Raw genomic sequence first — 17826 nt, 5'->3', positions numbered from 1 at the left:
TCTGCAGCTCGTTCCAGTCGCCAGCTGCAGCGAACTGAAAAGAGGAGCGACCCAGGAACGTGTGCGCTTTGGGGATCTTTAACAGAATGTGACTGTCAGAACGGGTGTTTTATGTGGAGGATGAGGGCTGCAGTAGGTATCTCAGATAGGGGGTAGTGAGGCCTAAGAGGGTTTTATAAATAAGCATCAACCAGTGAGTCTTGTGACTGGTATACAGTGATGACCAGTTTAGAGGGCAGTGATGTGTCCTATAAGGAGCATTGGTGGCATATCTGGCTCGCAGTCGGCGTTCCAATTAATTCCAAAGGTGTTCGATGTGGTTGAGGTCAGGACTCTGCAGGACAGTCAAGTTCTTTCACACCGATCTCGACAAACCATTTCTGTGTGGACCTCGCTTTGTGCACAGGGGCATTGTCATGCTGAAACCGAAAAGGCCTTCCCCAAGCTGTTTCCACAAAGTTGGAAGCACAGAATTGTCTAGAAAGTCACTATATGCTGCAGCATTAAGATTTCCCTTCACTGGAACTAAGGGAAACCTCCTCCACCGAACTTTACAGTTGGTACCATGCATTCAGGAAGGTAGCATTCTCCTGGCATCTGCCAAACCCAGATTCGTCCATCAGACTGCCAGATGGTGATTCAGCTCTCTATGCGTTTGCACTGCTCCAAAGTCCAATGATGGCGAGCTTTACACCACTCCAGCTGACGCTTGGCATTTCGCATGGTGATCTTAGGCTTGTGTGCAGCTGTTCGGCTATGGAAACCCATTTCATGAAGCTCCCGGCGAATAGTTTTTGTGCTGAACTCGGTAGTGAGTGTTTCAACCGAGGACAGACTATTTCTACGCACTTTAGCACTCTGTGGTCCCGTTCTGTGAGCTTGTGTGATCTACCACTTCGCAGCATTTATGGTTGACCGGGGCAGCTCTAGCAGGGCAGAAATTTGGCCAACTGACTTGTTGGAAAGGCCATTCTACTGCCAATGTTTGTCCAATGGTAGTTACAGTCTTGTCACGTCGCTGTAAGTCCCGTACGGACTCGGGAGAGGCGAAGGTCGAGAGCCGTGCGTCCTCCGAAACACAACCCAGCGAAGCCGCACTGCTTCTTGACACAATGCACGCTTAACCCGGAAGCCAGACTCGCCAATTTGTCGGAGGAAACACAGTACACCCGGCGACCGTGTCAGCGTGCATGCACCTGACCCGCCACATGAGTCGCTAGAGCACGATGTGACAAGACATCCCTGCCGGGCAAACCTTCCCCTATCCAAGACAATGTCGTCTCATGGGTCTCCTGGTTGCAGCCGGCTGTGACACAGCCCAGTATCGAACCAGTATCTGTAGTAACGCAACTAGCACTGCGATGCAGTTCCTTAGACCACTGCGATACTCGGGAGGCCCTGTGTGCTTGATTTGCTACACCTGTCAGCAACGGGTGTGGCTGAAATAGCCAAATCCACTAATTTGTATATATAGTGTATGTATATGTCAAGAATCGAGTATATAAATAAATATACGGTGTGTATAACAGTGTAACTACAATGCAATGTACAGTTGTAGAAATGTTAGCATGAGCTATGTCAAATACAGTATTTAAATACACAGTATACAGTGATTTACGGAAAGTATTCAAAAAGTATTACCCCTTGACATTTTTACACATTTTGTTACATTACAGCCTTATTCTAAAATTAATTAAACCGTTTTTTTCCCTAATCTACATACAATACCCCATAATGACAAATAAAAAACTGTTTTTTAGAAAATTTTGCAAATGTATAAATAAAAATAAAAACACATTTACATAAATATTCAGACCCTTTACTCAGTACTTTGTTGAAGCACCTTTGGCAGTGATTACAGCCTTGAGTCTTCTTGGGTATGACGCTATAAGCTTGGCACACCTGTATTTGGGGAGTTTCCCCCATTCTTCTCTGCATATCCTCTCAAGCTCTGTCAGGTTGGATGGGGAGCGTCGCCGCACAGCTATTTTCAAGTCTGTCCAGAGATGTTCAATCGGGTTCAAGTCCGGCCTCTGGCTGGCCCACTCAAGGACATTCAGAGACTTGTCCCGAAACCACAACTGCGTGGTCTTGGCTGTGTGCTTAGGGTCATTGTCCTGTTGGATGGCGAACCTTCGCCCCAGTCTGAGGTCCTGAGCGCGTTGTCGCAGGTTTTCATCAAGGATCTCGATCCTGACTAGTCTCCCAGTCCCTGCCACTAAAAAAAATCCCCACAGCATGATGCTACCACCATCATGTTTCACCGTAGGGATGTTGGCAGGTTTCCTCCAGACGTGACGCTTGGCATTCATGCCAAAGACCGCAGTCTTGGTTTTATCAGACCAGAGAATCTTGTTTTGTTATTGTCTGAGATTTCCAGGTTTCCAAGCGAGCTGTCATGTGCCTTTTTCTGAGGATGTCTTCCGTCTGGCCTCTCTACCATAAAGGCCTGCTTGGTGGAGTGCTGCAGAGATGGTTGTCTGGAAGGTTCTCCCATCTCCACAGAGGAATTCTAGAGCTCTGTCAGAGTGAACATCGGCTTCTTGGTCACCTCACTGACCAAGGCTCTTCTCCCACAATTGCTCAGTTTGGCCGGACAGCCAGCTCTAGGAAGAGTCTTGGTGGTTCCAAACTTCTTCCATTTAATAACGATTGAGGCCACTGTGTTCTTGGGGACCTTCAATCCTGCAGACATTTTTTGGTACCCTTCCCCAGATCTGTCCCTCGACACAATCCTGTCTCTGAGCTCTAATGCCTAAATTCTTATGTAAATAAGATATTTCTGTTTTTTATATTTAATAAATGTGCAAAATATTCTCAACCTGTTTCACGGTGTCATTTTGGGGTATTGTGTGTAGATTGATGAGGATAAAAAAAAAAATCTGCAATTTTAGAATAAGGCTGTAACGTAACAAAATTTGCAAAAAGTCAAGGGGTCTGAATACTTTCTGAATGCACTGTAGGATGAGCCATGACTTGAATGCAGTATATACACTGAGTGGTGATGCAGCGATATGACATTTTTGGTCAATACCGATATCCAATATTTTCCTTATACCAATAACCGATATTTAAAATTTTAGAGGCCTTTTAAGTATTCCAGTACACTTAAATAGTTAACACACACACATTGACGCAGCAGTCTAAGGCACTGCATCTCAGTGCAAGAGGCGTCACTACAGTCCCTGGTTTGAATCCAGGCTGTATCACATCTGGCCGTGATTGGGAGTCCCATAGGGCGGCGCACAATTGGCCCAGCGTCGTCCGGGTTTGGCCAGGGTAGGCCGTCATTGTAAATAAGAATTTGTTCTTAACTGACTTGCCAAGTTAAATAAAGGTTACACACACACCACACTGACAAAAAAAGTTATTTTGTTGGCATTTACGTATGTCCCCATTACCAGTAAACATTATCAAAACCTATTTCTTTCACTTGCTTGCTGTGCTGTTTTGTTGTTCAGTTGTTCAGTCGTTTCATTCTCAACCAGGATTTCTATGGAACGTCATTTGGGTCTTTGGATGTCAAAAAAGATACATGTCAAATAACACTAATTGTCTTGTCAAATAAGCTTGTTGACCAATATGACTGCACTTCACATAAGAATTTAACACGTTCACACATTTTTTACATAGTTATTACACATTGATTACATTATCACTCGTATTTCATATGTCAACGATTCATCAATACGTATACTATGATGCTGGTAAAGTTGTCTCGCGCACCTACAGTGCTGGTCATAGAAAAAGCTAGCTAGCTCATGGATGCAAACAATGTTCTTCCCCAAAAACATAGCAAAACAACATTGTCTGGTTCAGTAGCTATCGTTAGCTAGCTAACTATATGGCTAGGTGTCATCATCTAAAATAACCCTAATTTATCAGACAGCTCTTATTTGATGAATGGTGGTCAACCCATCTATGTGAAGCTAGCCACAATAAGGATTTGCCACAAGAGTGGACTTTACGGTTAGTCTTCAAAATATAAGTAGGTCATTGACAGTGATGCAAATCAATACAGATAGTAGAATTATGCCATAATTGAATAGATCCTGCTAAACGAGTTTGGAATGTTATTTAAAATCAACAAAAGACCATTTGTTCATTTGACAAAAATCTGTTGACATCACACTGGATTTATTATACTTTAGAATTGCATTGGGGCATACTTATTTCACTGTACAGCCTTACCTATGGATTGTGGATCAATGACATGGGATATCAGTCTACTCAGTGACACCCAGAGAACATTAGCATTGTAGCTCTTATTGCAGGACTCTGAAACAACTTTGAATTGAGCCACATTTATTGTCAACCTATGTGTATTGAACACTATTCCCAAGGAAAAACAATACTGCGTGGATGTTTTGGAGTCTAATAACTCTGTCGAGGACGTTGGAAAAAAATATATTGGGTATTGAGTAGACTGTTACCCCATTTCATTGATCCCCAATCCTTAGGTGAAGCTGTACAGTGCAATATGAATGCCAATACACACAATAGGCTGACTGGGGAGGTGATTTCACACAGTCACAGTCCTGCGTTAAGAGCTACAACGCTAGTATTTGCGTTAATTCTTCACATTTGTGTTCTGTGGGTGTCACCGAGTAGACTGAGTAGTCTTAACTGACATGCCTAGTTAAATAAAGGTAAAATTAAAAAAATATTGTTAAATAGTGTTATTTGATGTGTAATCTTTTTGACACGCAAAGACCCAAACAGCATTCCATAGTATGTTGTGGAGCTAATAGCAGTGACGCTATTACTGTGTAATTCCGGTAGGGCAACATCTGAAAAACATCGCACTTGGTAATGTTAGTGTGTACCAGTGCCTGACCAGTTGCCAAAGTCAACATCACCCACGGCATAGAACGGTTGATTGTCAAGGGCAATGAATTCCATTATCTTCAATTGCAACTCCGCTTTGTCCCTGTACTGTTGTTTTTTTTCTTTGATTGCCTTACGGAGGTCATAGCTGGTCTGTTTGTATACGCCCATGTTGCCAGTCACCTTGCCGTGGTTAAATGCGGTGGTTCATCCTTTCAGTTTTGTGAATGCTGCCATCTATCCACGGTTTTTGGTTTGGATAAGTTGTATTCGTCACAGTGGTAACAACATCCTCTATACACTTCCTCATGAACCCAGTCACTGAATCAGTGTATACGTTGATACTATTCCCAGAGGCAACCCAGAACATTTCCCAGTCCACGTGCTCAAAACAGTCTTGAAGCATGAATTCCGATTGGTCAGACCAAAGTTGAACAGACCTTACCACTGGAGCTTCTTGGTTAAGTTTCTGCCTATAGGCGGGAAGAAACAGGATGAAGGTGTGTTCTGGTTTAAGGAAAGGTGGGCGGGTGTAGGCCTTGTAGCTGTCCCAGAAGGGACAGTAACAATAGTCAAGTGTGTTCTCTTCGTGTGTAGCACAGGAGATGTGTTGATAGAATTTCAGGGAGCGCTTTCCTCAAATATCCTTTATTAAAGTCACCCACTACAATAACTCCTAGGAGAGGCCTGCTCTTGCCTCTCCCTAACATCATGCATGGCTGCACTGTAATGTTGCTCTATTTCCTCTGCAGAGAAAACCATGAAGGGGCAGAAGGGAAAGCAGAACGGGGTGAAGGAGAGGGGGAAGGAGCGGCGGAAAAGCAGTCCAGAGAAGAAGAATGAGAGGTGGAAGTGTGAGAATGGCTCCCTCCTGAAACAGCTAGGTAAGTCTTACACACCACAGGGGGGGTGTCTGTGTTTATATGTAGTGTGAGTTTCCAGGTGAGTTATTGTAGTGTGAGTTTTCCAGGTGAGTATATATGTAGTGTGAGTTTTCCAGGTGAATTATTGACTTATGTAATACCCACACACTCTCCCCCCCCTTTTTGGGGAGTAGAGGAGAGTCCAGTCTCACACCATCTACATCCTCCTCCCGACTCACCACCCTTCACTGGAAGTGTGCACTTGCACACTCCATGTCATGGATTAACAATGGTGGAAACTCCCCCCTGACAATGCTTCCACCAATCCAATCATTTCAAATCCATGATTGGGAGTGTGCAGGTGCACATCTCTGGAGACCAGAGGAGAATCTCAATTGCATACTCCTTGCGTCCTCTCTCGCCTCCTTCTCAAAACCCATTGGATTAGAAAGCCAGAGGTCCCTCCCCTCTGACCTTCTCATCCAATGGGTTTTCAGTAGTGTTGCACTGTATACCGAAACTTCTGTACCTTTTCGATACTAGAACATGAAAAACGGTCCGGTACTAGAATTTTTTACTTTTGGTACTTCTGTATGTGTTTCATGTCATGTACCGATTGAGAGGATCGAGTCCTTGTAGTAATTTGTCTGAATCTTATCAAGTGGGCAGTAGCTAGCCACGCTGCCCCGCATGCAGCTGACACAGTGCAAGCCACTTTTGTGAAGAAAGTGCGAGGAGAGAGAGAACACTAACAGCATGGCGAAAACATCATACCTCCATATCCGCATCTTGACAAAACTGTCTCCAGAAGCGAACTATGGTAATACTTTCCTTATAGAGCAGTTAATGAGGGCCAGCCCACTGAAACAACTAAGCAAAAGGTGTTACAAAGCAGATCAGTGCAGTTCCAAAACCACATTTGTAAAAAAAAATCTGTATTTTACACATGACATCAAATTGTATTTGTTACATGCGCCAAATAGACTTCATCGTTAAATGCTTGCTTATGAGCCCTTCCCAACAATGCAGAGCTAAAAAGTCATAATACAAATAATCCACAACAATTCCACAGACAATTCCTTCGACCTCATGGCTTGATATTTGCTCTTACATGCACTGTCAACTGGGGGAACTTATATAGACAGGTGTGTTTCTTTCCAAATCATTTGAATTTACCACAGGTGAACTCCAATCAAGTTTAGAAACATCTCAAGGATGATAAATGGAAACAAGATGCACCTGAGCTCAATTTCGATACTCAAAGCAAAGGGTCTGAATACTTATGTAAATAAGGTATTTCTATTTTTTATATTTTATAAATTTGCTAAAATGTCTAAAAACCTATTTTCACTTTGTCATTATGGTTTATTGTGTGTAGATTGATGAGGAATATTTTTTATTTAATCTATTTTAGAATAATGCTCTAAAGCAAAAACAAATGTGGAAAAACTCAGGTGGTCTGAATACTTTTTCCTGAATGCACTGTATTCTGGATTTGGGGACTGTGAAAAGACCCCTGGTGGCATGTCTGGTAGGGTAAGTGTGTGTCAGAGCTGTGTGTAAGTTGATATGCAAACGATTTAGAATTTTCAGCACATTGCATCACTTATTTTTATGAAGAAACAGTCAGTCTCTCCTCAACTCTTAGCCAAGAGAGACGGACATGCATAGTGTTTATATTAGCCCTCTGATTACAGCAAGATGTTCCGCTCTGTTCTGGGTGTTTTATTTTTGAGAATAGAATATACCCTAGTTATTATTTTAGTTGTTCAACCAGTTATCAACATATTGTTCAATGTTTTAAAAAATAAAGTCCAGTAGTTGTTCTGTGACTTTAGCTAATACACTTTTTTATGGTATCGAGTATCGTTTTTGATATCAAGTATAGTTTTGGTATTGAATATCGGGATACTAAACCTGGTATCTGCATTGAAGTCAAACTTCTGGTATCTTGACAACACTAGTTTTGAGAAGGAGGTGAGGAGAGAGGACGCGAGGAGTGTGCAATTGAGATTCTCCCTACTATATCAGGGTCCAAACTCTCCCCAGCTGATGATCATGATGAAGATGCTTTGTCCTACAGCGACACATATCCAACAAGAAGCATCCTTCATTCCCAGCGATTCCTTTGTGACTGGACCCTTTGTGGGTGGAGCCTTTGTAACAATACCAAAGAAGAATCAGGTCCCACGTGTCCACATACCCTACAGTGCCTTTGGAAAGTATTCAGACCCCTTGACTTTTTCCACAAAAGAATGTTACAGCCTTTTCCTAAAATGTATTAAATAAAACAAATTCCTCAGCAATCTACACACAATACCCCATAATGACAAAGCGAAAACATTTTTTATTTTATTTTAGTAAATGTGTTAAACTAAAACATGAATACCTTATTTACATTAGTATTCAGATCCTTTGCTATGAGACTTGAAATTGAGTTCAGGTGCATCCTGTTTCCATTGATCATCATTTGAGATGTTTCTAAACTTGATTGGAGTCCACCTGTGGTAAATCCAATTGATGTGACATGATTTGGAAAGGAACACACCTGTCTATATAAGGTCCCACAGTTGACAGCGCATGTAAGAGCAAAAATCAAGTCATGAGGTCGAAGGAATTGTCTGTAGAGCGCCGAAACAGGATTGTCAAGGCACAGATCTGGGGAAGGGTACCAAAACATTTTTGCCGCATTGAAGGTCCCCAAGAACAAAGTGGCCTCCATCTTTCTTAAATTGAAGAAGTTTATATATCGGATATAGGTATCGGCCAAAAATGTCATATCGGTGCATCACTACTCAGTGTATATACTGCATTCAAGTCATGGCTCATCCTACAGTGCATTCAGAAAGTATTCAGACCCCTTGACTTTCGGCAAATTTTGTTACGTTACAGCCTTGTTCTAAAATTGCTGGGGGAAAAAATGTCATCCTCATCAATCTACACACAATACCACATAATGACAAAGTGAAACAGGTTGAGAATATTTTGGACATTTATTAAAAATAAAAAAACAGAAATATCTGTTTAGACGGATAGACGGGAGCCAGTCCTCAGTAAAAGGCACATGACAGCCGGCTTGGAGTTTGCCAAAAGGCACCTAAAGACTCTTAGACCAAGAGAAACAAGATTCTCTGGTCTGATGAAACCAAGATTTAACTCTTTGTCCTGAATGCCAAGCATCATGTCTGGGGGACCATCCCTATGGTGAAGCATGGTGGTGGCAGCATCATGCTGTGAGGATGTTTTTCAGCTGCAGGGACTGGGAGACTAGTCAGGATCGAGGCAAAGATGTATGGAGCAAAAAACAAATAGATCCTTGATGAAAACCTACGACAGAGCGCTTAGGACCTCAGACTGGGGCGGAGGTTCACCATCCAACAGGATAACGACCCTAAGCACACAGCCAAGACGGTGCATAAGTGGCTTCGGGACAAGTCTCTGAATATCCTTGAGTGACCCAGCCAGAGCCCGATCGAACATCTCTGGAGAGACCTGAAAATAGCTGTTTAGCAACGCTCCACATCCAACCTGACTGAGCTTGAGGGGATCTGCAGAGAAGAATGGGAGAAACTACCCAAAAACAGGTATGCCAAGCTTGCAGCGTCATACCCAAGAAGACTCAAGGCTGTAATTGCTCCCAAAGGTGCTTCAACAAAGTTCTCAGTAAAGGGTCTGAATACTTATATAAATGTGATATTTCCATTTTCTTTTCTTTTTTCTTTTTGACTGTTTTTGCTTTGAACTTCTGTACTGCCAACACATACTTCAGCCTTCAGACAGGTCCACCTGTAGCACAGGACACACCTGTAACACCATGACGATAGACAGTAAGGTCACTTACAGTAGGTTGGTCATCAACCATCAGTCAGAAACCAGACAACCATGTTTCCATGACAGAGGACGGTGTGTGTTTGTGTCTGTGTAGATCAGAATCAGGTTTATTGTCCCACAAGAGGAAAATCTTGCCACAGCTCGCATACACAAAATATTTAGAAAACACAGCAGGAAACAGTCAGCCATAAATAGTACCCCACCAGGAGGAAGCTACAGTACATGGAATTGTTCATAATAGTCGCAGCCCCTGGGATGAAACTCGTCCTGAAGCAGTGGTGGAGTGAGTAGTCTGGGCTGGAGATCATGTGGCAGGCTTTGCACTGGATAGTGCGTTCATTCAGTAGGGAGAGTTTTGGAGCGGGGGGGTCCAATCGGTTTAAATGCCGTGTTGGTGATCCTTAATAGTTTATTGTGGTGTGAGACTGTCAGCATGTTGCGGTATCAGATACTTCAATAGAGTAGTGATGAGGATGGGCCGGTAGAGCAGCAGAAGGAGTTTTGGTTTGATTAGACTCCTGATGACAGACAGATGTTGCTGTACTGTGTAGGAACAGGTTGACATACACTCCAAGTTTACCTTGACACACTTAACCCCAAATTGCTCCAGGGACGGTGCACTCATTGTGGCTGTGTTTCTGTGTCTTGTGTGTGTTGTTTCTCAACAGAAATGAATGATGGAGTACTACAGGTATTCTGTCCTCTATTCTTCTTCCCAGACACTGTTGGCTCTCTCCTGTCGGTTGGAGTGATATACTGTAATTTAGAGATACCAGTTGATTCCTTGCGATGCCAGATCAGATATCGCCAGGGAGAGAGTTAAGCACTTTGCATACACAGAGGGACGGGCTGAGTGGATATTTGCCGAGTATCCACTTGTCCCTCTAGTCAAAGTTGCTAGTGCCTTCACACAAGGGCGACACCCACCGGTGACCATAGCAACAAAATAAACAAACATTATCGACGTGTGAAAAGTGTATGTCTTATAATTCCATAAGCATGCATAAAAAAGTATTTACATAAGGAACAGAAATGATTAACCCCAAAATACATCACTGACCACACCGCCTGGATAGAATTTAGGTTGCAATTTGGGAAGCAGACACAGACTGGCATCTGTCCACGAGTGCTAAGAATTGCCAGGGACCTCACGATACGATATTATCACAATATTTAGGTATGATATGTATTGCAATTCTAATGATTCTATATGTATTGCGATTTGATACTGTGATTTTTTTCCAATTTAATGTTCCTAACATATTGCTAAGAATATGTCTGCTGCAGAGGGACAAGAGAGAGCCATGAGAAAACAAGTTATCAGTCATGGAAATAAAGGTGCTGAAAACAAATTGGCTCCTTATTTAAAAAGAAGATGGAGAACAAACTATGAAGGAAAAATACTGGTGTTTTGCTGCAGGTACAGCCAACTAGCACCAAAATAATATTGCGATATTTTCTAAATGATATGATATATCGTAAAAAATGATATCCCGTTATGTAACTGCAGCAATTTTCCTCCCCATCACTAAAGGTCACCCAGGATGTCAGACAGAGGACTGTAGAGTCCCTCTGAGTGTTACGTCGTGGAATCGACTTAAGGGTCTTCTGGGTGTTGATATTGAGCTCTATCCCCAGACTGATACTTTGGGAATCATTTTAACACTTAATTTGTGTTTTTTCAGATGTTGAGTTTACAGAGCTCTCTCTCTCTCTCTCTGAAACTCACTGCTCCCCCCTCTTTCCCTTGCTCTGTGCGTATGTGGGGTTGTCAGGGTGACGGTTAGCACCTGAAAACAATCAGTAGACTGTAGCGGGGCCTGCACAAACACAAGTCTGGCTCTGCCCCAGCCAGCGCATTCCTGGCCCTACCTAGCTTAGCTTAGCCTTCCACGCTCCCTGGTTCTACCTAGCTTAGCTTAGCCTTCCACGCTCCCTGGTTCTACCTAGCTTAGCTCAGCCTTCCATGCTCCCTGGTTCTACCTAGCCTAGCTTAGCCTTCCTCCCTCCCTGGTTCTACCTAGCTTAGCTCAGCCTTCCATGCTCCCTGGTTCTACCTAGCCTAGCTCAGCCTTCCACGCTCCCTGGTTCTACCTAGCCTAGCTCAGCCTTCCTCCCTCCCTGGTTCTACCTAGCTTAGCTCAGCCTTCCACACTCTCTGGTTTTACCTAGTTTTACCTAGCCTAGCTTAGCCTTCCTCCCTCCCTGGTTCTACCTAGCTTAGCTCAGCCTTCCATGCTCCCTGGTTCTACCTAGCCTAGCTCAGCCTTCCACGCTCCCTGGTTCTACCTAGCCTAGCTCAGCCTTCCTCCCTCCCTGGTTCTACCTAGCTTAGCTCAGCCTTCCACGCTCTCTGGTTTTACCTAGTTTTACCTAGCCTAGCTTAGCCTTCCTCCCTTCTCCCTCCTCCCCCCTCCTCCCTTCTCTCTGTTTCCTCCCTCCCTTCTCTCTGTTCCCCGCTCCCTCCCTTTCCTTCTGTTTCCCCCTCCCTCCTTTCTCTCTGTTTCCTCCCTCCCTTATCTCTGTTTCCTCCCTCCCTTATCTCTGTTCCCCACTCCCTCCCTTATCTCTGTTCCCCACTCCCTCCCTTCTCTCTGTTCCCCTCTCTTCCCTCACTCCCTTCTCTCTGTTCCCCTCTCTTCCCTCCCTCCCTTCCCTCTTTTTCCCCCTCCCTCCCTTCTCTCTGTTTCCTCCCTTCTCTCTGTTTCCTCCCTCCCTTCTCTCTGTTCCCCGCTCCCTCCCTTCTCTCTGTTTCTCCCCTCCCTTCTCTCTGTTCCCCGCTCCCTCCCTTCTCTCTGTTTCCCCCATCCCTCCATTCTCTCTTTTCCCCGCCCCTCCCTTCTCTCTGTTTTCCCCCTCCCTTCTCTCTTTCCTCCCTCCTTTCTCTCTGTTTCCTCCCTCCCTTCTCTCTGTTTCCCCCTCCCTTCTCTCTGTTTCCTCCCTCCCTTCTCTCTGTGTCCTCCCTCCCTTCTCTCTGTTCCCTGCTCCCTCCCTTCTCTCTGTTCCCCACTCCCTCCCTTGCCTCTGTTTCCCCCATCCCTCCCTTCTCTCTGTTTCCTCCCTCCCTTCTCTCTGTTTTCCCCCTCCCTTCTCTCTGTTTCCTCCCTCCCTTCCCTCTGTTTCCCCATCCCTCCCTTCTCTCTGTTTCCTCCCTCCCTTCCCTCTGTTTCCCCCTCCCTTCTCTCTGTTCCCCGCTCCCTCCCTTCTCTCTGTTTCCCCCATCCCTCCCTTCTCTCTGTTTCCTCCCTCCCTTCTCTCTGTTCCCCGCTCCCTCCCTTCTCTCTGTTTCCTCCCTCCTTTCCTTCTGTTTCCCCCCTCCCGTCTCTCTGTTTCCTCCCTCCCTTCTCTCTGTTTCCTCCCTCCCTTCTCTCTGTTTCCTCCCTCCCTTCTCGCTGTTCCCCGCTCCCTCCCTTCTGTCTGTTTCCTCCCTCAATTCTCTCTGTTCCCCGCTCCCTCCCTTCTCTGTTTCCTCCCTCCCTTCTCTCTGTTCCATGCTCCCTCCCTTTCCTTCTGTTTCCCCCTCCCTTCTCTCTGTTTCCTTCCTCCCTTCTCTCTGTGTCCTCCCTCCCTTCTCTCTGTTTCCTCCCTCCCTTCTCTCTGTTTCCTCCCTCCCTTCTCGCTGTTCCCCGCTCCCTCCCTTCTGTCTGTTTCCTCCCTCAATTCTCTCTGTTCCCCGCTCCCTCCCTTCTCTGTTTCCTCCCTCCTTTCACTCTGTTTCCTCCCTCCCTTCTCTCTGTTCCATGCTCCCTCCCTTTCCTTCTGTTTCCCCCTCCCTTCTCTCTGTTTCCTTCCTCCCTTCTCTCTGTTTCCCCCTCCCTTCTCTCTGTGTCCTCCCTCCCTTCTCTCTGTTTCCTCCCTCCCTTCTCTCTGTTTCCTCCCTCCCTTCTCTCTGTTTCCTCCCTCCCTTCCCTCTGTTTCCTCCCTCCCTTCTCTCTGTTTCCCTTCTCTCTGTTTCCTCCCTCCCTTCTCTCTGTTTCCCCCTCCCTCCCTTCTCTCTGTTTCCTCCCTCCTTTCTCTCTGTTTCCCCCTCCCTCCCTTCTCTCTGTTTCCTCCCTCCTTTCTCTCTGTTTCCTCCCTCCCTTCCCTCTGTTTCCCCCTCCCTTCTCTCTGTTTCCCTTCTCTCTGTTTCCTCCCTCCCTTCTCTCTGTTTCCCTCCTCCCTCCCTTCTCTCTGTTTCCCCCTCCCTCCCTTCTCTCTGTTTCCCCCTCCCTCCTGTTTCCCTTCTCTCTGTTTCCTCCCTCCCTTCTCTCTGTTTCCCCCTCCCTCCCTTCTCTCTGTTTCCTCCCTCCCTTCCTTCTCTCTGTTCCCCCTCCCTTCTCTCTGTTTCCCTTTTCTCTGTGTTTCCCCCTCCCTTCTCTCTGTTTCCTCCCTCCTTCTCTCTGTTTCCTCCCTCCCTTCCCTCTGTTTCCCCCTCCCTTCTCTCTGTTTCCCTTCTCTCTGTTTCCTCCCTCCCTTCTCTCTGTTTCCCCCTCCCTCCCTTCTCTCTGTTTCCTCCCTCCCTTCGCTCTGTTTCCCCCTCCCTCCCTTCTCTCTGTTTCCTCCCTCCCTTCCTTCTCTCTGTTTCCCTTTTCTCTGTTTCCTCCCTTCTCTCTGTTTCCCCCTCCCTCCCTTCTCTCTGTTTCCTCCCTCCTTTCTCTCTGTTTCCTCCCTCCCTTCTCTCTGTTTCCTCCCTCCCTTCCCTCTGTTTCCCCATCCCTCCCTTCTCTCTGTTTCCTCCCTCCCTTCTCTCTGTTCCCCGCTCCCTCCCTTCTCTCTGTTTCCCCCTCCCTCCCTTCTCTCTGTTTCCCCCATCCCTCCCTTCGCTCTGTTTCCTCCCTCCCTTCTCGCTGTTCCCCGCTCCCTCCCTTCTGTCTGTTTCCTCCCTCCCTTCGCTCTGTTTCCCCCTCCCTCCCTTCTCTCTGTTTCCTCCCTCCCTTCCTTCTCTCTGTTTCCCTTTTCTCTGTTTCCTCCCTTCTCTCTGTTTCCCCCTCCCTCCCTTCTCTCTGTTTCCTCCCTCCTTTCGCTCTGTTTCCTCCCTCCCTTCTCTCTGTTTCCTCCCTCCCTTCCCTCTGTTTCCCCATCCCTCCCTTCTCTCTGTTTCCTCCCTCCCTTCTCTCTGTTCCCCGCTCCCTCCCTTCTCTCTGTTTCCCCCATCCGTCCCTTCTCTCTGTTCCCCGCTCCCTCCCTTCTCTCTGTTTCCCCCATCCCTCCCTTCTCTCTGTTTCTTCCCTCCTTTCTCGCTGTTCCCCGCTCCCTCCCTTCTGTCTGTTTCCTCCCTCCCTTCTCTCTGTTTCCTCCCTCCCTTCTCGCTGTTCCCCGCTCCCTCCCTTCTGTCTGTTTCCTCCCTCCCTTCTCTCTGTTTCCTCCCTCCCTTCTCTCTGTTCCCCTCTCTTCCCTCCCTCCCTTCTCTCTGTTCACCCTCTCCCTCCTTCATTTTCTCTGTTCCACCTCTCTTCCCTCTATTCCACCTCTCCTCCCCTCCTCTCATCCCCTCTTCAACCCTCCATACCTTCTCCTCAGGTCTCTTGTCTCCAGCAGAGGTGCTGGTGCTGATGCTGCGTCATGGAAACTGCTGGCCTGGGGGTGCTGATGACGCCATCACAGCAGCTCTTCCTGGCCTGCTGGGCACAGGGCTCTAAGGACTAGAGGGGGAGGAGGAACACGTGACTGGCTAGAGGAGAGGGAACAATAGAGGGATTGGACAGGTGTTAGATGGCACCCTATTCCCTATTTAGTGCAATACTGTGCCATTTGGGTCAGAACGTCCTTATTTTTATGTATGTAACTCGTCTGACAGTTGTCTTGAGTTGTAGTTTTGACGAACAAAAACAGACAATGATGTAGATCATATGCGGTTGAATCAGTGTTCATGCGTCTGGTGTGGCTGTAGCCTTAGGTAGTGGGGTAACAGGAGGTTCTAACAGGGGATGGGTCGGTCAGGAATGTTGAAGGTTGTGTTGGTGTGACCCCCTGACACCTCTTTGTCTAGTCAATGTCATTATGAGGAATCAGGTGCAGTAGACTAGAGTGAATCAGGTACAGTAGACTAGAGTGAATCAGGTACAGTAGACTATGGTGAAACAGGTACAATAGAGTGAATCAGGTACAGTAGACTAGAGTGAATCAGGTACAGTAGACTAGAGTGAATCAGGTACAGTAGACTAGTGTGAATCGGGTACAATAGAGTGAATCAGGTACAATAGAGTGAATCGGGTACAATAGAGTGAATCAGGTACAGTAGACTAGAGGGATCGATCGGGTATGGTAAACTAGAGTGAATCGGGTACAGTAGACTGGAGTGAATTGGGTACACTAGAGTGAATCAGGTACAGTACAGTGAATCAGGTACAGTAGACTAGAGGGAGTCAGCTACAGTAGACTGGAGTGAATTGGGTACACTAGAGTGAATCAGGTACAGTAGACTAGAGGGATCGGGTATGGTAAACTAGAGTGAATCGGGTACAGTAGACTGGAGTGAATTGGGTACACTAGAGTGAATCAGGTACAGTAGAGTGAATCAGGTACAGTAGACTAGAGGGGGTAAGGTACAGTAGACTAGAGGGAATCAGGTACAGTAGACTAGGGTGAATCAGGTACAGTGGAGAATCAGGTACACTATGGGTGAATCAGGTACAGTAGACTAGGGAATCAGGTATACTAGATTGAATCAGGTACAGTAGACTAGAGGGAGTAGGGTGCAGTAGACTAGAGTTAGTCAGGTACAGTAGACTAGAGTGAATCGGGTACAGTGGAGAATCAGGTACACTAGAGTGAATCAGGTACAGTAGATTGGAGTGAATCAGGTACAGTAGACTAGAGGGAATCAGGTACAGTAGACTAGAGTAAATTAGGTACAGTAGAGTGAATCAGGTACAGTAGACTAGATTGAATCGGGTACAATAGAGTGATTCAGGTACAGTAGACTAGAGTGAATCGGGTACAATAGAGTGAATTGGGGACAATAGACTAGAGTGAATCAGGTACAGTAGACTAGATTGAATCGGGTACAATAGAGTGATTCAGGTACAGTAGACTAGGGAATCAGGTATACTAGATTGAATCAGGTACAGTAGACTAGAGGGAGTAGGGTGCAGTAGACTAGAGTTAGTCAGGTACAGTAGACTAGAGTGAATCGGGTACAGTGGAGAATCAGGTACACTAGAGTGAATCAGGTACAGTAGATTGGAGTGAATCAGGTACAGTAGACTAGAGGGAATCAGGTACAGTAGACTAGAGTAAATTAGGTACAGTAGAGTGAATCAGGTACAGTAGACTAGATTGAATCGGGTACAATAGAGTGATTCAGGTACAGTAGACTAGAGTGAATCGGGTACAATAGAGTGAATTGGGGACAATAGACTAGAGTGAATCAGGTACAGTAGACTAGATTGAATCGGGTACAATAGAGTGATTCAGGTACAGTAGACTAGGGAATCAGGTATACTAGATTGAATCAGGTACAGTAGACTAGAGGGAGTAGGGTGCAGTAGACTAGAGTTAGTCAGGTACAGTAGACTAGAGTGAATCGGGTACAGTGGAGAATCAGGTACACTAGAGTGAATCAGGTACAGTAGATTGGAGTGAATCAGGTACAGTAGACTAGAGGGAATCAGGTACAGTAGACTAGAGTAAATTAGGTACAGTAGAGTGAATCAGGTACAGTAGACTAGATTGAATCGGGTACAATAGAGTGATTCAGGTACAGTAGACTAGAGTGAATCGGGTACAATAGAGTGAATTGGGGACAATAGACTAGAGTGAATCAGGTACAGTAGACTAGATTGAATCAGGTACAGTAGACTAGAGTAAATAAGGTACAGTAGTGTGAATCAGGTACAGTAGACTAGAGGGAATCAGGTACAGTAGACTAGAGGGAGTCAGGTACAGTAGACTAGAGTAAATAAGGTACAGTAGAGTGAATCGGGTACAGTAGACTAGATTGAATCAGGTACAAGTAGATTAGAGTTAATAAGGTACTGTAGAGTGGATGGCAGTGGGAGGTAGAGAAGTGTGCTGAGTATCATCTCTGTTTTGTACTCTCCTCCTTCCCTGCATCCCACACCCTTCCTCCTTACCCTTCCTCCCTCCTTCCTTACTTCCCTCCATCCATGTGTGTCTCTGTGCTGAGATGATAACATGGTCAACATCTCTTTAGTTGGTAACTTACTGTCTCTGATATCATACAGCATCTCCCAGACTGAGGGAGCGGGAGTAATCAAATCTAGCTTTATTTATACAGCACATTTCAGACGCAATTTTCAATTAAAAAAAACGAATTAAAAACATTGAAATAAAAGCTGAAATATTTACTACACAACAAACATAA

The 17826-nt window shown here is 45.6% G+C and overlaps 1 protein-coding gene across 5 annotated transcripts in view; it reads left to right on the top strand.

Moving 5' to 3' along the window:
- The window catches only part of LOC112246533 (protein Jade-1-like), a 225215-nt gene that overhangs the window by 195609 nt on the left and 11780 nt on the right, over positions 1-17826 (top strand). For all 5 annotated transcript variants that reach the window (XM_042309073.1, XM_042309074.1, XM_042309071.1 and 2 more), the window contains one exon: positions 5580-5711. In XM_042309073.1, coding sequence (XP_042165007.1) covers positions 5580-5711 — 132 coding nt within the window. The remainder of the gene's footprint in view (positions 1-5579; positions 5712-17826) is intronic.

The sequence above is a fragment of the Oncorhynchus tshawytscha genome, linkage group LG30, assembly GCF_018296145.1.
Source record: "Oncorhynchus tshawytscha isolate Ot180627B linkage group LG30, Otsh_v2.0, whole genome shotgun sequence".
Classification (NCBI taxonomy): Eukaryota; Metazoa; Chordata; class Actinopteri; order Salmoniformes; family Salmonidae; genus Oncorhynchus; species Oncorhynchus tshawytscha.
Note: the sequence above shows the minus strand (reverse complement) of the source record. Positions and strands in the feature narration are given on the sequence as shown.